This window comes from Drosophila takahashii, chromosome 2L, assembly GCF_030179915.1.
Source record: "Drosophila takahashii strain IR98-3 E-12201 chromosome 2L, DtakHiC1v2, whole genome shotgun sequence".
NCBI classification, from domain to species: domain Eukaryota; kingdom Metazoa; phylum Arthropoda; class Insecta; order Diptera; family Drosophilidae; genus Drosophila; species Drosophila takahashii.
In genome coordinates, this window is record NC_091678.1 from 13747366 (window position 1) to 13768015 (window position 20650).

Below are 20650 nucleotides of genomic sequence, written 5' to 3' on the forward strand. Positions count from 1 at the left end.
GCTTACTATTCTTTAATTTTAGAGATCAATAATTGTTTGGTAATTTTTTGGCCTTTATAAAAAGCACAAAATTAGAGTTTTTAAATCTCTTATTAAGATGTCTAAAAGTATGCAACAAAACATTTCGAATTCATAAGTTGGATGGTTTCTAATAATTATGCGGTTTTTCATTGCATACTTCTAGGCACTTTTGTAAATGATTTCAGAACCAAAAGAAATTTTTAAGAAAAACATTTTTTATATTTTAGTTTTAAATTACAATTTCGAAATTTAAAATTTTAATTTTTAGTTCACAATAAAAACCCAATCATATGATACTCTTTTGATGGTACACAAATTATTTACTCAATCAGGACCACGATATGTGATTGGTATTATAAATATTATTTATTTATATTTAAATATTGCTCAATTTGTGACTCAGTTAAATGAATGAAAACAATTGCATTTATATAGCTCCACTCCACTTTGCATAAACCCCATTTTCCAATTTTACTGTAGTAAATGCCCCTTTGGGACTCCGGCCATAAAGCTGTCCCAGCAATTTTGGAGCTGTGCACATTGTGCAGAGTAATTTGTGTCTTTTTAAATGATTTTTATTGTCGATGGCAGTGGCAACAATCAACAACAACGCTGGCGAAACTTCGAAGATAAATGTTGGCTCAATGGATGGATGAGCAAACAGAGAAAAAAGCATCAAAAATCGACCAAAATCGAAAATTAATTTAAATGCGGCTTTGTAATAAACGATAAGAGTTTCTTACTTTCTCCCTTTCTCTGTTTGGGCGAGTGTGTGTTTAAAGAGAATGAATTATGCAACAATAATTCAATGAAGCCACCGCAAAGTATGCCATAAACAAGGAACTGTCGATGGTTTCTTATTTTTCTGAACACAAGGATGATTACCACTGTATTTGCGAGATGGCTTTGGGGAAACTGAGGCTGTGCACTGGCAATATGTCAGTTACAATTACGAGAACTGGCCAGGACCGACGTGCCTGACAAACAATTACCAGGCAACCGCCGAGAATTGGGAAAAATAGGCCAAGAGGATGTCTCCGCTTCAATCCGCACCGATATAAAGTGGGCTCCCCTTTGCCCACTGGCGCCGGATTCGGGCGACAGTTTGAGTAATTATCGAGGCTGCATTCTGAGGCAGCAACAATCGCCAGCGTCGCACTTTTTGGCAGACATCTCGTGTAATTGGAAATTAAATTACGACTACGACGGACGACGACGACAACGACGACTTGCTGGCAACTGGCTGTAAATCAAGGCATCTTGTTCATTCGGGCGTAAGCGATTTGATTCATCAAACTGAAATAATCACAATCGAACGGCCTCGAATCTCTGATTGGACCAAAGAGCTAACAATCTGGCCTTGACATGGATTTTCAATTAATATGGAACGTTCTGCAAGCTAGATAATTGGGCAATCTAAACTGGGATGGCAAAAAAAGGTTTAAAGCCGTATAAATGGAAGCTAAAAATGTTTTTGGGGGGAATTACAAAGTAGTCGATTAAATGGTTATTTTCAGAGGCGGATCTAAGATTTAAGAAGAAATTGAGTGTTGCTTTCTTTTTGTTCACCCAATATTTCTTTTTTTTCGAATACTTTTTGCTTGAACCCAAAGCTTAGATTGATATAATTTTCAAAATGTATTTGTTGGTTTAAAAAAGTTCTAAATCTTGGTTTTCTTTAAATTTATTCCCTATCGATCAAAAAAACTCAAAAGGGGGTAGCCTTTTTCCTTTTGTAAACATAACATTTTCAAATTCTTGCATGATGACCTTTGAAAATGCCCTTATATGTATGTTCTACATATAAACTAGATTTGTTGATAGCAAATTGTATTCCCATCTCTGCACTTATTTTACAAAACGCTGCCACTAAATCTGTTCTAAACTCGCTGCGATAGACTCACACAAACATTTGCAGTGGGCAATTAATGCTAATGCAGTTATTTATCTCAATGTCGCCATTTTGCTTATTCATAAATTCTAGACAACCCCCTCCCGCGCCCTGCGAAAACCCCCGGCGACCGTGGCACGTTTATTTTCACCTTTATTACAAGTCTTTCGCCCATTTTCATTCCACTGTTTTTCAGGGGGAGAAAGGGGGAAAAGCGGCGGTGTGGGCGGTGGAACAAATGGCGATGATGATATTTTTTCGCATTTCTGGCGTCCGCCATTTTGCCGCACACTTTTTTCTCTATTTTCCAGCTAATTTACTAGCTGTTGTTTTTGTGCACGAGGCGCTCGGGAATGCATACAACCATACGTATATACATATACGCGGAAACGCATACACATAACCATAGAAAAGTCCATGTCTCTCTTAGCGATTCGAGTGGCAGAGAAGAAGACTAGAAATGACGCTGGCGTGGGCTCCACAGTTCCACTTCCAGGGAATATAATAAATTTCAGCCGCCGCCAGTCGCTTTTGCTGTTTACTTTCTTCGCTTTTTGTACAATCTCTTTTTTTGGGTCTTTAATTTTTTGAACACTCTGTTCTGGTCGAGAACAGTGGGTACCAAGAAGACTTAGTGTCGATGTGAGCTTCCATTAAATTCTCATATCGTTCTCATACACCTTAAGCTTATTATAAAGCGGAACTATTTTGAGAAATGCCTAAAATGGGACTACTTATCCGTACAAAATCCCAAATATTTGCTCCTATTTAAGTCGCCATATTGCTTTTTCCTCTCTTTTTTGAAGACAGAGAATCTCCGGGACACAGAAATCGGCAAAGTGATATTATTTATTATCAATTTTATCAGTATTGCATGGTAAAAAAGACACACGTATAAATTCCATAAATCTACCATGCGCATTTTGATTTGATCCTGGCGTAGTTTTTTTGGGTAACATTACTATTTCCATTCACTTGTATTAAATATGGTTTAACAATTCCTCTACAACAGCTAATGAGAAAAACTCTGTCGATTCAGTGAAATTTATTTGTTTTGTTGAAAAGCTTTCTGTGGACTTGGTTTTTCCTCTTTTCGCCTGGCGCTTCCGTCTTCGAATCCCCGGCTTACAGAGATTTTCTTTTGTGCGCACGTTTTGTTTAATTTGTGCAAGTTTTGTGCTCTATTCCGCATAAAGACGTATTCGCTGCTTATGCAAGTCAAATAATAGCGCAGTGTTAAGTTTTTTAATTTACCGCCTCTCATCCAGAGCCCATTAAGTGAGTCGTGATCCGAGAACTGAGAGAACCGAAATGAAAATCTAGCTCTGTGGCAACTTTAAGGAGGAGGAAACTTTAAGTCGCTGCCGCGGCTGCTGCCACCTTGCACATTTATGGCACACATTCAGTGTTGCCATTAGCCTTTTACACAACATTTGGCAAACGGCGCCAGTTGGGGGAGGTGATGACCTGGCGGGAAAAGGGGGGAAAAGTTGGGGGCGTGGTGGGCGGACTGGGCCTGCCAAGCTTTTTTTGTCGGCCAGGGCATTATCAGGCCGATACAAAGGCACATTATGCGCTTCCGATTCTCGGATTGTTGTTATGCATGCACTTGCAGTCGTCGTCGTCGTCGCCGCTGCCTTCTCCTCCCGGTTCCACCATCATTTTCCCTGTCGATGCCGCCGTTATGGCAACATCGCCTCAAAATGGGGCTAGTCGAGAGGAAAGCTGCACGGACCCATCGAGCTTGTTCACTCCTGCCAAAAGCTACTTGTCCTTATTAGAGATGCCATACGTATCACATTATAAAATGTGTGGGTGTGTAGATTGTCAAAGGAACTTGCATGGCCTAGATTGAATATTTTAAATTTTTGTATTGTACGGACAAAAAAAACATACTCTCTATCATAACAGCGTTGAAAATGTGTTTTATGGATACTTTCTTAGTTCAACTGGGCAAAGGCACAGGAAACTCACTATGGTTGAGGTCCATAAAACGTAGTAAAGATAACCTTGTAATACCAATGTAATTTCTAAAATTCTCTCTTAAAAGCTTAACAAAACACTGCATAGTCCGATAAATATAACAAATTTATGTTTGCATTGGCAGAAACCCGACAGACAAATTATATATATCGCCATTGTTTCGACATTATTGGTCCTAATATAAACGATATATAATGTTAATACTGTGTTGTTTAAATGTCAAGTACCAACAAACATATTGCCATTTAAAGAGATTCGCAATAACTCTTTGAGCTTAAAACATTAATACAGTCATTTTGGCATATCTGCAAAAATGTTGTGCCTGCCTTAAAAAATTAGTAAAATGGTAAAACAAATACTCGAACCCCCTCCTTGCAAAGTTTTTAAAACCTATATCAATAAATATATACAATTTTATTCTTTAATAGAGCACACCTAGATTAAAGCACATAACTAGTTTTTTTAACTTTCTTTCAATGATTAAATGCACAAAGTTCAAATTTAAAGAAGTAAGAGCAAAATATTACATATCACATACACGAAATCCTGAGGGAACCAAAAGTAACTCAAACCAGAAACGGAATACATAAATGCCACAACATACAAATATTATAACGCAGAAAGAGGTTGGTTTACCAATGACGTAAGTCATTAAGTAAGTAAATATTGTGGCTAAAGCCCCTCAACTGCTTGTTTTGACGTATGTACGTAAAACGGAAGTCCATACCTTATAGATTGTGTTAAAAATGGATGTCATAAAACTCCCATAAAAATATTCATATAATAAGGTTGTAATAAACCACTATCCTTATTTTCGGGATCGACACTCAAAGAAACATACCAAGTCACAACACTCATAAAAGGATAACACTCATAGTACCCACGAATAATACTCATACTCATACACGGATAATACAGTTACAATTATTTAGCATGCAGAAGACATACAAGCAAGCATTAAGGAGGGGGTTTCTTTTTCTCTTGGGATCACAGTTATCACCGGGATTCGTGGGGCAGGGGGTCCGGAATTACCTCGAGATGCTCGCACACGCAGATGCCCTCCTCGCAGTAGGCGCATATCTGCATCTTGCGCCCATTGACCCCAAGTCCCTTGAAGATCAGCTGCGGCTCATCGGCGAGCAGGGGTTCGTACTGCGTCTGCTGGACTCCGGCGCTGAACTGCAGCTCCCTCAGCTGCCGCTTCAAGCCGCCACTCGAATCCCCCTCGAAGGCATCGCTCCTCCGCATCCTGTAGACACTGCACTTGCGCTCCAGCTGACCCGGCGCAGGAGGGGGCTCCTCCTCCTCGTCCTCGGCGGTTAGGGGCTGCCTTTCGGCCGAGGCCGCCTCGAAGAGCTCCTCGGGCCCCGGACGCCGCAGCTTGGCCACGTGGCCCGGCGAGGCCATGGGCGTGGCCGGCGTTACAATGATGGCATCATGGTGGGGCACAAACATGGTGCCAGCTAACTCTGCCTCTGCCTCCGCCTCGGCCGCCATTGCGGCGGCAGCGGCAGCGGAAGTGCTGGCCAGCGGCGGAGATGTGGGCGTGGCTGCCGCCGTCTCCAACGAGGTCACTGTCGTTTTAACGCCGGCCACCGCCGATGGCGACTCCGCTTCCGCTTCCATGTGCGAAACCAGCGGCAGCGTGGCCGTCGCCGATTTGTGCAGCATTTGGCCGGCGGAGATCGCCGGATGGAAGCCGCCGGCGGCGCTGCTGCTGCTGCCCGAGTGCCGGTGCACCAGTTTCGGTGAGACGCGTCCGTGGGATGAGGCGAACTGCTGGTAGGGAGTCTGCACGGGGCCATGATGGCCGGAGATCGCAGGACCGTGGGAGTGCGAGTGGGAGTGGGTGGCGGCGTGACCGTGGGAATGGGCGTGGGCGTGGGAGTGCATGCGCAGCTGCAGCACCGACTGCGTGTCGCCCTCCTCGATGGGCAGCAGGAGCTTCGATTGCGTCGTGTAGGTGGCGCTGAGCTTCCGGCCGTGCGGCTGCGGGGCACGCAGATAGTTCGTGGGCAGCTGGTGGAACTGGCGCGACTGGCTGCGGGTGGGCGTGGAGGCGCCCTCGGCGGCATGATCACCGCCGGACGCGAGTCCGACGGCCCCGGCCGCCTTCGGTGGATGTAGCTTCGCCTGGAGCTGTTGGGTCTTCTTCTGCTGGCGCTGCCTCTGCCGCGCCTGGCGGGAGGCCAGCGAGGCGCCACCAGCAGCTGCATACATCTTGGTAGGGAGGAGAGGAGAGCCTTACCGCTAGTTACAAACTAAGTACAGGCGACTCTATCTGGGATTACATTCGTTTGCGCAGTGGTTTTGCCGACAGACCTAAGCTCAAGTTTATATAATGTCTCTTTGGTTGTACTCTTAAAATCTTGCCTTTCAAACTGAAAACTATCTGTGTAAAACGAATTTAATACAATTTGTTAGCAAAAAGTGTTTTGTTTTTTTGTCCCTGTAAAAACAACTCTTCAATTTCTCTATCCTAGAATCGGAATCGGAATTGTCCTGCCCAATACCTATATCTCTGGTGTGTTCTTGTGTCCTGTTTGACATAAATGATTGTACTTTGGATTACTTGCTTAAGCTTCAACCGAACGGCATACAAAAAACGGCTCAAAATAATCGTTGTGAAACCATCGAAAGTAAATTTGTTTGTCAACTTGTAAACGGAAAGTGTTACAACAACTTTAACTTAGGCTAGGGTTATCCGAAATATATATGTTTTGTGCATATTCGCAGTGTTCAACTATACCGTCGTCCTCCTGTCTCTGTTGTATATAAAAAAATATGTTTCAAAAAGTTTGTCCTTTGGTTTTCGGTGTCTATTAAAATATGTTTTACAAATATTTCAATCTCTGCTTATAAACATTTAAAAAATATTCTATCTGCACAATCAAATTGCATACATTTGGGCGTATTGTCTGGGTGTATCCATCGACATGTTTTTCTTTTTAGTTTGGAGCTGTGCTTGATTTCCGTGTGGGATTATGACAATATAAACGAATTATTTGGTTTGAGTATAATATGTATGTTTGTTCTGCCTAAGGTGCGTTGTTGTCTATAAAATTTTCAATGCATATTCTGCCGTTTGCCTAGCTAATGTCCATTTGGGGTATCAAAAAGCGTCTAAATTCTAAATCCACACACATATATATATTTCATATTATCTTACTTTCTCTGAATTTGTTTTTGATCTTCTAATGAATTCCTGCAGCTGCTCGTTTTATTCGTTCTTGGCCTTGGAAGTGAACTTTCTTTTTGGTAAATACTCTCTGTTTTGTGTCTTTACTTTATGTATTTTTTTAAGCACGCAAACATACACCCATAGAATAAATCAGCTAATCATCTTCACTATGCTACATTTTCGCGCTTTTTTCCTCTGGTCGAGATACCATTTTGAACTCGCTCTTACTTGCTCATTGCACAGCATTATCTTAACTTAGGTATAGAGACGGATTTACTGCAAGGAACATGTGAACAACATATTATGCATAACCAGACTTAAGACTAATCCATATTCAGAATATACACAAATATTACAATTTATAAGCTAAGTAGCGCTGCAAAATGTGTATAAAGTTGGAAATGAGAGGGAAATATTAATACAAATATTTATATATATGAAGACCTAAACATCTGCATTGCAAAGTTCTCACTGGCTCCCTTGGTAAATAATTTTGTTTCATTTTAGCTTTTGTTATCTTAGGGAAATCAAATAATAATATTGTAGATATCAAAGAACTTGGAATAAATGTTGGGAAAACTTTAGTTTTATCAAGAGTAATGTTGCAGTATTTTCACAAGTTTCCCTTCGGAACTTCACCTCCTTTCTTCACTCAGACATTTTTTTCCCCATTTTCATTAACATGTTCGTGCCATGAAAGTTCAAGTTTTTTGGGCCAAAATCAGTTTTACGATGTCCTTAAAACGACAGTTACAACTCGTAAAGAATGTGATAGAGTATAAAGTATGAAATATAAATTCCATAATTCCTTTTTCGGTGCTTTTTTGTATAAATGCATCCTCCATTTCCCACTGGCATTTCGTGAATTCTACTTTAAATGTTGTGCCATCAAATAAAAATTAACGGAATTTCCTCTTCTCATATTTTATGAATATTTTGCTGCTACTTTAACGTCTGCATGCCATTTTGGCGTAAACATGCAAATTAAAAAATGGTGAACAAAACAGAAATGCAAAATAAGAAGGGCAGGCCATCGCCCGAAATTTGCTATTAGTTTTTGTTCTAAGGACCTTAACATTTGCCATGGAAAAAAGGGCTGTGAGGTGGGGGGCGGGGCTCAGAAAAAATTCCTTTTCAGGGCTGCAGGCACGTCCCCACCTCCCCACTCTCCCGTAATTTCATTTCCGCTGCCATTTCAAGACTTTTCACTTGCTTTCACTGGCTTTTTACTATACAGTTCCATCGTGACCTGCGTAGTTTTCGTGTTGGCCAACTTCGACTTTGCTAGCGACAATGTTTTAGGCTCTCGAAAACACTTCGTTGGGGCGTGTGTATGTGTTTATATAACAATTTGTACGGCTTTTGGCTCAGCCCAACACGCACTCAGGGCTAATTAAAACTCAGCCGCGGCAACGCCCCAAAAAGTAAAATAGCAGCTAAAATATAAGGCATATATAGGGGCCAACAATGGCAATAGCCAGGTATATATACCCCCATTGCATGGTAAAAACAAAGCGACAATATTCACAGTGTAGTTTGAAAGTTGGCCCAAATGTGCTGACGCTGACGTGTTGCTTGGCTCTGCATTTTATTTTATTTTTGGCACAAACAAAATGGCAAGCCACGAGATACGACGATTTGAGACAAATAGGACACTAGATAGCAAGCGAGTTCGCTTAAATGTTGCTGTTTAAAATGTTTAAAATTAAAGACACGTTTTCTCTTTATTCATTATAAAAAAAACTTAAATATAAATTGATTTGATTTTTGATCAGATTTTTTAAAAACTTTAGTGACTTTAGTATAAATTATACTTAAATTCCCTTTTGAAAATAATTTAAACAAAATAAGCAATTCTTTTTTTAATTTTGTGTATTGTATTGAGTATCTGAGTATTTTTTGATAATTATCAATAGATTATAATAGAACTATTATAATAGAACAAATAAAAATATTTAAATTTTATAAATGAAAAGTCAATATGAGGGTTTTAATAATACAATAAATATATTTCCTTTCAGTACAATAAAAGCTTTTAAGGCAGCAAAACCCAAAGCCAATTAGATACTTTTTTTCTTGGCTAATTAACAAAATTTAGCCTGCCAGCATTTTAATTGCCAACCTATTTACATATTGACCATTTGTAGGCAAAAAGGTCAACACACGCCTATTGTACGTAAGTATGTGTATGTTTATTTCGCCTGCAAACTGGGCCACAACTTTGTGGGCCAGGAAATATGAATTTAGATGATAGCAATTAACGCTGCAGCCAGGCAGGTGAAAAGGCAGAAGCCACAATGAAAATCGATAGCATTGCAGAATAATAGTAGCCCTATATTGTAGCAGTTTGTTCAGAGGTGAAAGGTGAAATACAAAAAAATTATCCAAATTAAGCAAGTTCGTTAATTACAATATAATGACGTTTAATCATTATGCGCGCCCACTAAATCGCATATACATATACGAGCACAAACACACAGTGAATGACTCAACATGTGCTCGGTTACGCAAATCGTGGGGCCCAACTGCCCACAGGAGACATTGCATCAAAAAAGGCTGCCGTTCAGTGTCAGACACCGCGGCGTATACGTCATATCATGGGGGTTGGAGGCTCGGGAGCAGCAGCGGCAGCAGCCAAAAGGTAAAAGGCAGAAATGAACCGCGGCGAAGCACTTGGCTTTATTTATTCATCCTGTCTGCATATGCATGTATGAGGCCGCTCAGAAATCCCTCAGCCGCAATATTTCTGTTGGCCATATTCGGGAATCATTTGGGTCTCATTTTCATAATACAAAATATTATTAAGTAGTAAAGAGAACATTTGAAATTGTATGATTTACTTTTTATACAACTTTTGTTTTCCTTGTTATAATTAAACAAAAACGTTAGGCTAAAACGTATTCTTTATATTTAATTCATAGTGATCTTAAATTGAAGATAAAATGTATTTCAACTCGGGTAATTTAATTTTTACTTTTGAAAAATTTTTCAAATGTCAATAATACTGTTTGGCATATAATCCGACGATTAGTTATAATTACATTTAATTACAGTTCTTTAAAAGACAAAAAAAAATCTTTTCAAAAATTAAGCGTAAAATCCTTTGTTTTTGTTAGTCATAGATTACGATTAAGTTTTAAGATTTGACTATTTTTGTGTTTTTTTTAGTTCTTAAAAAATAGACACCACCTCAAAAAAACAGGCTAAAGATAAGAAAAGTAAAAGAGATGGATCTTTGAAAAATATAAAAGAGGGTACTCAAAATTGCAGTGTATCCCGATGTGCAACCTGCTCAGACCCACAGATACACTTGACGTACGCCGGATTTGAGGAAGCCAAGGGACCTGCCAATGGCTTCCATCAGACCGCACTCACTTGCACACGAAATGGCAGCTGCGCCACTGGAAGTTGTCTACGCAGCAGTGGCAGGGATTCCCAGGGAAGGGGTGGGATTCCTGGGAGGCTGCCGAGGGGGTGGCCAACAAAAAAAGGGTAAGGGTAAGGGTAACAGACTTTCACCGCCGCCACCGAAACAGTTGGCTTTTGTGTGTGGGGCTGTCGGCCGAATGGGACCGAGATTGAAATTAAAATTTAAATTTATTTTAAGCTGACTTTTGTGGCATGGCCAACGGGTTTGTGCTTGTTTCGCGTTTTATGGCCGCTCGGCCACGCCCCTTTCGGTTTATTTTTGGTCACTGCCACTGCCGTGTTTGTGCAGGATAATTACTGATTTTATTGCTAATTAAATGTACTCGAAGTGAATGAGGACCGGTTTGTTCCGGAGGCTCTATAAAAACACAGAAAACGCATTTATGTTAGCTTTTAGCACTCGCATAATGTTTATCTTTGGGGTGTACCTTTAAAACCAGCATAAATTAAGATTATTTTATGCAAGGCATTCATTAAGAACACAGTTATTATCCCCAATTATATTTACCAATTTTTCCATACTCTATCAATGATTTTTGACATCTAGTGTCGCCTATGGGTTGTTCCATCATCTCAATTACACATTTAGCGCTATCCACGCATATGCAAACATATTCGTTTTTCGAGAGGTTCAATAAGGCGAAAGCTCATACTATTTCAACGCCATTGCCACGCAAATTTGTCAATAAAATAATTTGCTACAAATGTGGCCTTATTGCATAGACACGAGCACAGACAGATGCCGAATTGGAATCGAATATTTGGCTGGAGACAGCCAGAACCGGAAGTATTATTGATTATCGCAAGAGCAAATGCCAATAAACATTTATTTTCGTTCGGTATTCTTTTTCGATTTCAATTTGCATAATATGCACAGTGTTTTTCCGCGTTCGCTGTGCGAGGAAAACATTTCTATTTTATTTCCCCCTTTCCTTTCACCTATTTTTGGGCAGAGGAATTTGCTTGATTTCTTATATAAGTGGGGCAAGTGCAAAAATATTTCTTCCATCTCCATTCGATTTCGATTCACTTTTACTATCTAATAAGAAAAGCCAGAGACACCCATCCACAAAACTGTCCTCTTTCCTCCATTTAGCAGGCTGTCTAGTTTTGCCTCCTCGACACTTTTCGTTCGAAGCATTCATAACTTTAGATTTTGTTCCTTTTGTTGAGATTTCAGATTTCAGTTTTCAGTTTTCGGATTTTTAATTAAAGTGTTAGGCGAACTAACTGACACCAGGCTCGTGTGCTTGACTCACTGACTGACGTGCAGGGGTCGCCGCCTTGGCATCAGACACTTGCCCAAAATGTCTGAAAACTCATTGGAGAACTGCATGTCAGAGAAAGTTCAGGGAGTTCTCTGACACTCGCAATGGGTCGCTTGTCAGTTTATAACGATGGGTGAACTTGAACTGCTGCTTGAATGGTTGAAGGGGAGATAAGGATTCATAATGGATATTTTAGAATTTTTTCGGGAACATTTTGGATGCCTAAAACTATTATTTAAGAGCTCCCAACTGCAGTTTCTAAGCTACGCTCTGGCTGAAACCAACCTGGCGTATACGTAATTTGACCATACGGCATAATTTCCACTTAATTGAAGCCATAAAAGCCGGACGAACGCAATGTTGCGTAGAATGAGCCTCGGATTAAGACAAAGTACCCCAAGCCCACCGATGCACCGCAGGCAACAGGACTACGGGACTACAGGACTGGCCATTTCCACCTCCCTGGCTCATAAATTACAAAAAGGGGGTACTGCAAAAAAAAGAGGCGAATGCAATGGCTAGGAAAAACTTCAATAAAGTGGCCGAGTGGCTTTGAGCTGGAGTTGCTGGCCCGGTCGGTAGCCGTTGGCCATTACGCTGGCCGATGGAAATGGCTGAAAAAAAAACAGGACTTGGGCCCTAGTCGAGACCATTTGGTCCGCTTTAAGCGCACGGGCAGCGCAGGAGCCCGTTGCAAATGACATAAACTGCATGTGAAGCCCGTCGTGTTTATTGCTTTTTATGGTGCCGCTTAATGACTGCATTCACAAAGAGCCCGGCGCTGCCAGGGGATTTCAGCGGCGGCTGAGTGAAATCCCATTTGACGCTCCTATGCAACAGCGTGAGTACTTAAATGCTCGCATACAAGTTTTAAGCTTTAAAGAAATAGTTTTAGTTTCCCAGGGTTATTTTCCATGGCGAAATATTTTTAGTAATAAATGGAAGCAAGGATCTTTGTTATTTATTCATACTATTTGTTATTAGTACCTATCAAATTTGTTATGGAAGTTACGAAGTTAACTTTTATTGTTTTAATAATAAATAAACAATTTAGAAAAAATGTAAAAAATATAAAAACATAAAATCATTATTTTTAAAGGATAGAAAAAAATCTTGAATTACAATTGAAATAAATATTTCCAATTTGAATACATGTAATATATTTCTCTAATCCTTCGGTTTAAAATACAATTTTAAGGAATTCCGCATTTTTATTTAGTAAAATTTTAAGTTAATTTTTCACTTTGGAGGAAGTTAGAGATACTACTTCTTATATTACAATTGCAGTTGACTTCTGACTAAGCGAAAGCAACTTCCCTTTTTTCCTCGCGTCGACTATTTATCTTTCTCTATTCCCTTTTCAGCTGTCCCCCCGGTGGTTCAAAATTATAATGGCAACTTTTTATTTACTAGCCGTACTGCCCCCTCACAGTCCATAAAATATCACGGCTGGCCTGTGCTCAGGTTCTAGCCAAAGGAAGTTTGCCACTAAACGCGGACCATCCCCACTCGAAACTTGCAAGTTGCAACTTGCACTGGCATTTTCTGCTATTTTGTTATTTCGCCATCTCTCAGGCACTCGCCGCATTACTCAGCTGACCTCTTTGTGTGCGGGTGTCGAAGTCTCTGAATTTATTTTTGCATCTTTGCATTCTGCAACCATTTCGCAATTTATTGTTTTTCCTGTATTGGGGTCAGTTTGTTTGAAGGAGGCTTTGTCCGCCCCTTTTTGTCTGTCGAGAAAAATAGCAAAAACAGCAAATAAAGCAGAAAAAACAACGAGAAGGGCAAGAAAATTGAGGTTAGCTTTGTTTAGACAACCTGATCCCAGGGCCAAATGATATAATATCTATATATAATATATATATTAAAATCACCGAGAGACAATGGTTGGGTCAGCACAAAGTGCCTGACATATTGACACACTTGGCGTATGATTGATTTTCATCGGTTCGGTTCGTTTGGGTTTTGCCTCGTTCCATTAAATAATAAGTTAGGGACTTGTTGATTCAACGCACCACTGGGGGCGGTTACTTGTGACTTGTGCCCTAGTCACACAATCAAATCACACAAAACAAAGGGCCCCGCCCCCTTTTCGGGCTCCGCCTCAATGATAACAGCCCATTATTGCCGTTGTTTATTGAGGTGTGTCTGTGTGTTTGAATGGAGGGAGAGGTATACACGGATAGAGTCACTTCTGTGATATACAAATATGGTTGGGTAAATACATCGAATGGCAACAACGAGGACCCCAGCCCGTCATTGTCATTGTTATCTACTCAACTTGTCGCCCGTTAACATTCCCATTCCCTCTCCTATCCCTCGACCCCTCGACAATGACAGGTGGCTGTAACAGGCCAGTCAGCCAGTCAGACAGACAGACAGCCAGCCATTCTGCCAGGTGAAAATCGGAAGAGCAACGCGTTATGCAAATGCAAGCGGGAAATGGAAAATGTAACATGCACAAAACACATTGTTGACATCGCGCCTTTCATGGGGAAATCGGTCTGATCAAACGAATGGTTAACCACGGAATGGGAATGCAAAAACCGCACAAATATAAGGCTTTAGCAATTCTTTTTATTAGTTGAAATTTCGGAAATGTCGCGCTTTAGTGGTAAATGGTATTATACAAATTATTTTGAATGAATTTAAAATTTTTAAAATATGTATGTATGTCCGTTTTCTCATTTTGCATGTTAAAGTTAAAGTCCCATGATTTTATTAAAATTTTATCAATTCTTTAAATTTATTTATTTAACATTAGGAATATTTCTCCTAACTGTTCATTTGATCAATTTTGTTGTTGTATTAGATGATTTGGCCGAATTGCCTGAATAATTGTTATTATACAAATTATTGTAAATATATTTTTAATCAAATTGGTTTTCTAAAATAAGAATATCTTCACATTAAATAAAAAAAACCTATAAATTGTTTTGAATACATTTTAAACGTATTTTTAAAATATTTAACAAAAAATCCTGCCATAAAATACGAAAGAGAAACTTAAATATCTTCACATAAAATCAAATAAACCAATAAATTATATTTGAAATATTGCAATCTGGGATTAAAGTAATTAATGTATTATTGAAATTCCGAAAGCCACATTAACAAATACCCAAAACAAGTTCCATTTAGCTGTCAGATGGCATTGTCCAATGTATCGACCACAGAACAATATTGGTAACAAGAAATTTGGCCAACTGGGGTTTGGGCTAACAGCCTGCTAAATTATGCAGACCAGATGAGGATGGAGGATGGGATGGACACAGGTATCCGAAATCCGGAGCACGAACGCGGAATCAGTGTCTGTGAGTCTTGTTGTTCTCGTAGATTGCAGTTGCAAAGCCCATAAACAGCTGAATGTTAGGGCTCAGATTTGTATCCCCTTCTTGTTGCCACTTTTGTCTGTTTGGCTGTGAGTGTGTGATGGTGATGCTGCTGCAAATGAAGAGCAGTTTAAGAGCCATCAACGTCATGGGCGATGGGATTGTTTGAGATGAGATGAGCTCAGTCGGACTGAGCTCGGCTGACAACGAGCGTCTGGGGAGGACATAACCCAATTAGTTTTAGACTTTTGCCACGACACATGCCAATTCGCTTTGACATGGACACACTTGCTCAGCAGCGTCCCTCTTTCATTTGCATTCGAATTTGCATTTGCATTTGCATTTGCGTCACATTTTTTAATTATTTTAAAGCGGTATTTTAGGTGGAGGGACAAAGAGTTTTTCGGAATGCTAAATGCATAAAAGATGCAAGTCTAGCGAATGCAAATGAACAAATGACCCTGGCAGGCATTTTTCGAGGACTCGAGCCACTCGAGCAACTGCAGCCTCCAGGTTGGGAAACAAAGCAACAGAAAAGCAAAGCGCCAAAGGACGAAGGAGGCGAAAAAGCTGCCTAAGTAGGCGTAGAGTGTTTGCTTCCTGGCGCACAACAACAGCAATAACCGCACACAATGTCAACAGCTCGTCGAGCGAGTCTGAGTCTGAGGTCCTTTTACAAGGAGGCTACAGATGGAGGCCCAGAAAGCTGAAGGCTCAAAGGGAGAGCGGGGGGGATGGTTGGAAAACAAAGCAACACTTAAAAGTTAAAGCAAATGGAAAAGTGTGCTGGCAAATCAGAAGGCCCCCATAATTTAGGGGGTTCCTCAACAGTTTCTCTGCCTGCTCCAAATTAGCTACTCACTCTTTTGAGTTTCAAGTGCTAAGGGTTAGCCTGAATTTGGCCCAGATCTTGATAAATCTGTGTGCCCTTAAATATCTTTAAGATCGGGCTGCATGAATGTGCTGCTGCTGCTGCTGTGCTTAATTTGTTGTCCTAGCTGATGTTTTCTTAGGCCGCATCCCTTACTCTTCCCTTCTGCCAGATTAAATGCAAATTCGAGTTAATAAATGACAGGCCTATCGCCGCACAAGCTGGGGCCATAAACAACCTTAAACCGGCCCAAAGTCTGGTGGCCGCTTTTGCCCCTTTCCACCCGTCAATAAGCGTAAATTTGCCAAATACAAATAAACTTTTTTGTTTCGGGCTCTCGCTTTAATCTCGCCGACTTAAAATCTCAGCAGAAAACCTGACAAATACTGAATGCGTATATTTTTCACTGCAGCAGATGGAGCCGCGCAAAAATGTGTGTTTGTGGAAAATTTAGTCAATTTATTCACGGCTCGTGTGGAAATCCACAAATAAAAGAATTGCATTCCGCTGCCAAGTTGTCTGGAACTGCGTTCCGGTTCATGATTCCCTATAAGCCCCCATTTCATCGCCAAATTGGTAACAGCACTCCACTGACCCTCCAAGTTGGCTAAAAGTTTTAAGTGGCGCACATTGCCTGATTGGCTGCCGCTTCGGCTAATTGAAATCTTGGGAATGGGCGCCAAGAATAACTCATTTTTGTTACAATGCAAATGAGAATAAGTTTCCTAGACTCAAAGAAATTAGCAAAAAGCAAAAAAACATTTATTGCGACGTTTTATTGAAAAAAAATATATTACCAAAAAAAAAGAGTAGAGTACATTTATTTAGTTTTAAGAACATTTTGTTAGAATGCTTCATAATCAAAAATCACTATCAAAAACTCAGATAAAGATGTCTGAAAGTAAGCAACAATTTGTTTAGACTTTCACTTTCGTATTGCATACTTATAAACAGCTTCAAAATTGATTTTGTAAATAAATTTGGAAATCTCAATTTAATATTTATCTTATTACAGAAATTTCCCTATCTCAAATGTATTTTTCCATAGGTAAATACCATTTTCCTTGAGGTAATGTTAAGCTGTTACTCAAGTCAAATGGCAATTTCTTTTCGTTATTTTCGGAACCAAAGATTTTTCTCTTCTCCGAGCAAGTAAATAAACTCCGTTGTAAGTCCACAAAAACAAACGTCAACTGTCGGAAAGAAAACGAGATGGCGAACCACTTGCATAGAGCGAAATGCGACAGGGTAACAAATCTAATAAGTTAGCCAGCAGAAAACGCAGGAGCAAACAAACTGAGCCGCATTTATCTCGACCGCAAAAAAGACTGCCATATTTCATTTTAAATGCAGCACCTGCAGCTAGACAGGCCCAGGAATGGCCCAGAAAAAAAAGCGGAAAAAAGGCGAAATACGCACAAACTGGCTCACATGAAAAATGCTGAAAACGAAATGTCAACGAGGGAAAGTTGAGGACACAAAAAATTAAAAAGAAAAAGGAGCCGTGTTGGGCCGGGGGAAGGGGGAAGGATGAAAGGACGAGGCCAAAAGGCGGCCGACCACAGGAGCGGCAGATGTAATCAACAACATCAGCATAAACTTGGCCGACACAAGCGCACATACACTGTTAGAAAATCCGTGCAAAAGTTTTCCCAGCCCCCACGGCTGCAGTGGGGGGCGTGGCTAGAGGGGCTGGGAAAACCGAGAAGACATATCTAATAACATTAAGTAGTTTGCGCGTCGTTTGAATTATGGCCACGTTCGCCGATGGCAGCCTGTGCGATGAGTGCCAAGCAGATCCACCCATTTGGGCCTCATTCCTGCCAGCATTTAATTCGTATGCGTTTGCCTCTTGTCGGTTGTTGGTTGTTGGCCACTTTGCACTACTTTCGCTTCCTTAGCTAAGCTAAAACTGAATTTTGAAAAATTGTTGCCAGGCACGAAAGCTAAGGTAACTAACCAGGCTAATGTGGGCGAAAGCGGGCCAAAACGCTCCCTGAAGGTCAACTGGGAGAGCGAAGAAGAAGAAGGTCCTTGGCCCAGCATGGATATGGCAATTGGTCGGGGGACTAAATGAAATAAGGAGGAAAAATTAGTTGAGCACCTTTAAATTATAAAATTACCGTTTCCGCAGAGAAAACTAGAATTGATAGTTAATAGAAGGCTTTTTATAACGCAAATTGGATTTGCTCGATTATAAATGAATACAAGCGTAGAAAAATTAGAATCTACTGCAATCATTTAAAATGACCATTAATTCATAAATGTATTTACATATTTCGCATAAATTTTATCATTTTTGCATAAGCACTTTTGCAATGTACTGATTTTTGAAATAGGCAATAAATAATATAGATAATTTTATAGTCTTTTTTCTTCATTCATACAAATATTCGTTATATATTGATAATCTATTTTTATATTCAAGCTACTTGTAAAATTAGGAGCCCAAAGATTTTCTCTATACTATTTAATGGCAAGATCAGAATGTCATAAAAAAAATTAATATATATTTTAAAGAAATTCAAAAATAAATGTAAATTTCTTCCCTTCGTTTTATACAGATTTAAGTGCAACGTAAATGACTTAATATAATATGATATATTTTGAAAATTATATCATATCCTTTGTGGCTGCGTTGCTTGCCAAAAACAAACTACGAAAGGTCAAAGGTGGGATCGCCCCGAGCAACCCTCAACACTCCAGTGGAAACACGAAAAACGTGTGCCGCAAACAACCAACAACACCTGAACAAAGTTGTCTCGACTGGCAGACAACGACGACGATGACGACGCCAGTGCCAAAAGCGAAAATGGGAAAGGGAAAACTTTCCATTTGCATTTTTTCATTTTCATATTTTTCAAGATGCGAACACAGCAGAGCCGTGCAGATACTTTCGTTGCCCACTGTCTGCATGTGCGAAAGTGGCCGTGTGCCTGGCCTAATTAAAACGATTGTGGCGTTAATGTAATTGCTCGGAAATGAGTAACGCTCCTGTGGCAACAAATTAGCAGCACATTACAGGTAAACAAGAGCAGCAAAGTTCCTAAGGACCTGTAATTTACGGGCACACGAAAATCACAACACACACACAGCACACTTCAATTAATATTTTAGCCCCAAATAAGCCGCTCGATTGCATCAATCAACCTAATATTATTACGATATATGCAGATATATGTATCTGATAGAAACGTATACATAATCACTTTTCACGTTTGGTTTGCGGCGGCTGTCATTATCATTTTTCATGCTGTCTCGGTGAATTGTGTTTGGTTACTTATTGTTGGCAGCTGTATATACTCATGGACATTCTTCCCTTTTTTTCGCCCGTTTGTTTGCCTGACTTCTTTTCGCAGGTCTCAGGTTTCCGTTTATTATTACTTATCCGCAATTCAATTTATCATTATTTATGCGTTATGAATTATTTCGGTTATATAAGGCCCTTTTTAGATTGGCATTCGCAGATTGCTCTTTTGTACCCTTAAGTTTGTCAGTTGAATACATAATTCAATGGTTTGGTATTTTAGAAAACTATTATTATTAGCTAAATTAATAATTGGTTATGATTTTTTTAGTTTGTTAAATATTTTATTTTGTATTTTAAGCATTGATTAAATATTTAAGATTTATAAATTAAAATGATATGAAATTTGAAATTAATCTTTATTTTAAAAAGCCATTGGCAATAATCACGATAAATTATTTTGTTTGATTAATTTGACAGTTTCTCTATGGCGGTCTAGAAAACATGTTTGGTATGCATTTCATAATATTTTCATTATGCATTTATAATGATTTATATTTAATTTATTATTATTTGATTGTATTTGATAAATAATTTGCTTTACAATTTTATTTGTTAGATTTTTTTGGGAAAATTTCAAGTCTAACAAAATTGTTGAATTAATATCGTTATTGCAATTATTATGCACAACTCGTTCATTTTTGATCCCGATTATAAAATTGTATTATAATTGAGTCTGTTCGAAATGTCATTGTCATTTCATTTATAATTGAATTTGAATTTATAAGTGGGTCGCCATATTTATATTATGCATTTAAATATTTAATTCGTCGGCCCTTGTATTTTGCTTTGCAATGCACACATGCCAATCAGAGTAATTGACGGTGGAATTTAAAAGGTTCTGCTTTCAATCGCTTTCCTTTTCATTATTGATTGATTCGGTATTGATATTGAGTGTTGTTGTTTGCGTTAGTTTTGCATATTTGCAGTTGTCACTTAGGCGACGCCGCCGAGCTCCTTGGACTCCTTAGATGCGGACAGCTCCTTGGTGGATTTCCTTACCTGCAGGAGGACACGACTGGTGGACAATGGCAAAATCCAGGACCGCCCAGCGGCGTCGGAGTGACAATTACATGCCTGCCGATCGGACTCGTGTTTGGACTCGGATTGTTGTGGTCACCTTGATACGGCTGTGATTGTAATTCCATATTACATTTGCACTGCAATTTTTGCATTATTTATTCTGCACGAAAACGAAAACGAAAACTCCCTTCGCCGCAGCCAGTTGGGAACCGAATCAATTATTAACCGCATTCTTCGCACACAAACATTTTCTCGGGCGTGGGCGTTAGTCCTAAGTTTTCCCAAGTTTTCCCTTTTCCGTTTCCTTTGCGATTCGCGTTTATTTTTTTCTCTATTATTAT

At 39.6% G+C, this 20650-nt stretch overlaps 2 protein-coding genes across 2 annotated transcripts in view; both read right to left on the minus strand.

The window, feature by feature from the left end:
• Positions 1-4891: 4891 nt before the first annotated feature.
• Positions 4892-6115, minus strand: LOC138912840 (uncharacterized). Its single transcript, XM_070214332.1, has one exon. It carries the CDS (start codon positions 6113-6115, stop codon positions 4892-4894), a length of 1224 nt encoding a protein of 407 aa, XP_070070433.1.
• Positions 6116-6516: 401 nt separating this feature from the next.
• LOC108058208 (uncharacterized) overlaps positions 6517-20650 on the minus strand; it is a 58577-nt gene continuing 44443 nt past the window's right edge. Inside the window, exon 4 of the mRNA XM_044395115.2 lies at positions 6517-7452. The gene's annotated coding sequence lies outside the window, so the exon portion shown is untranslated. The remainder of the gene's footprint in view (positions 7453-20650) is intronic.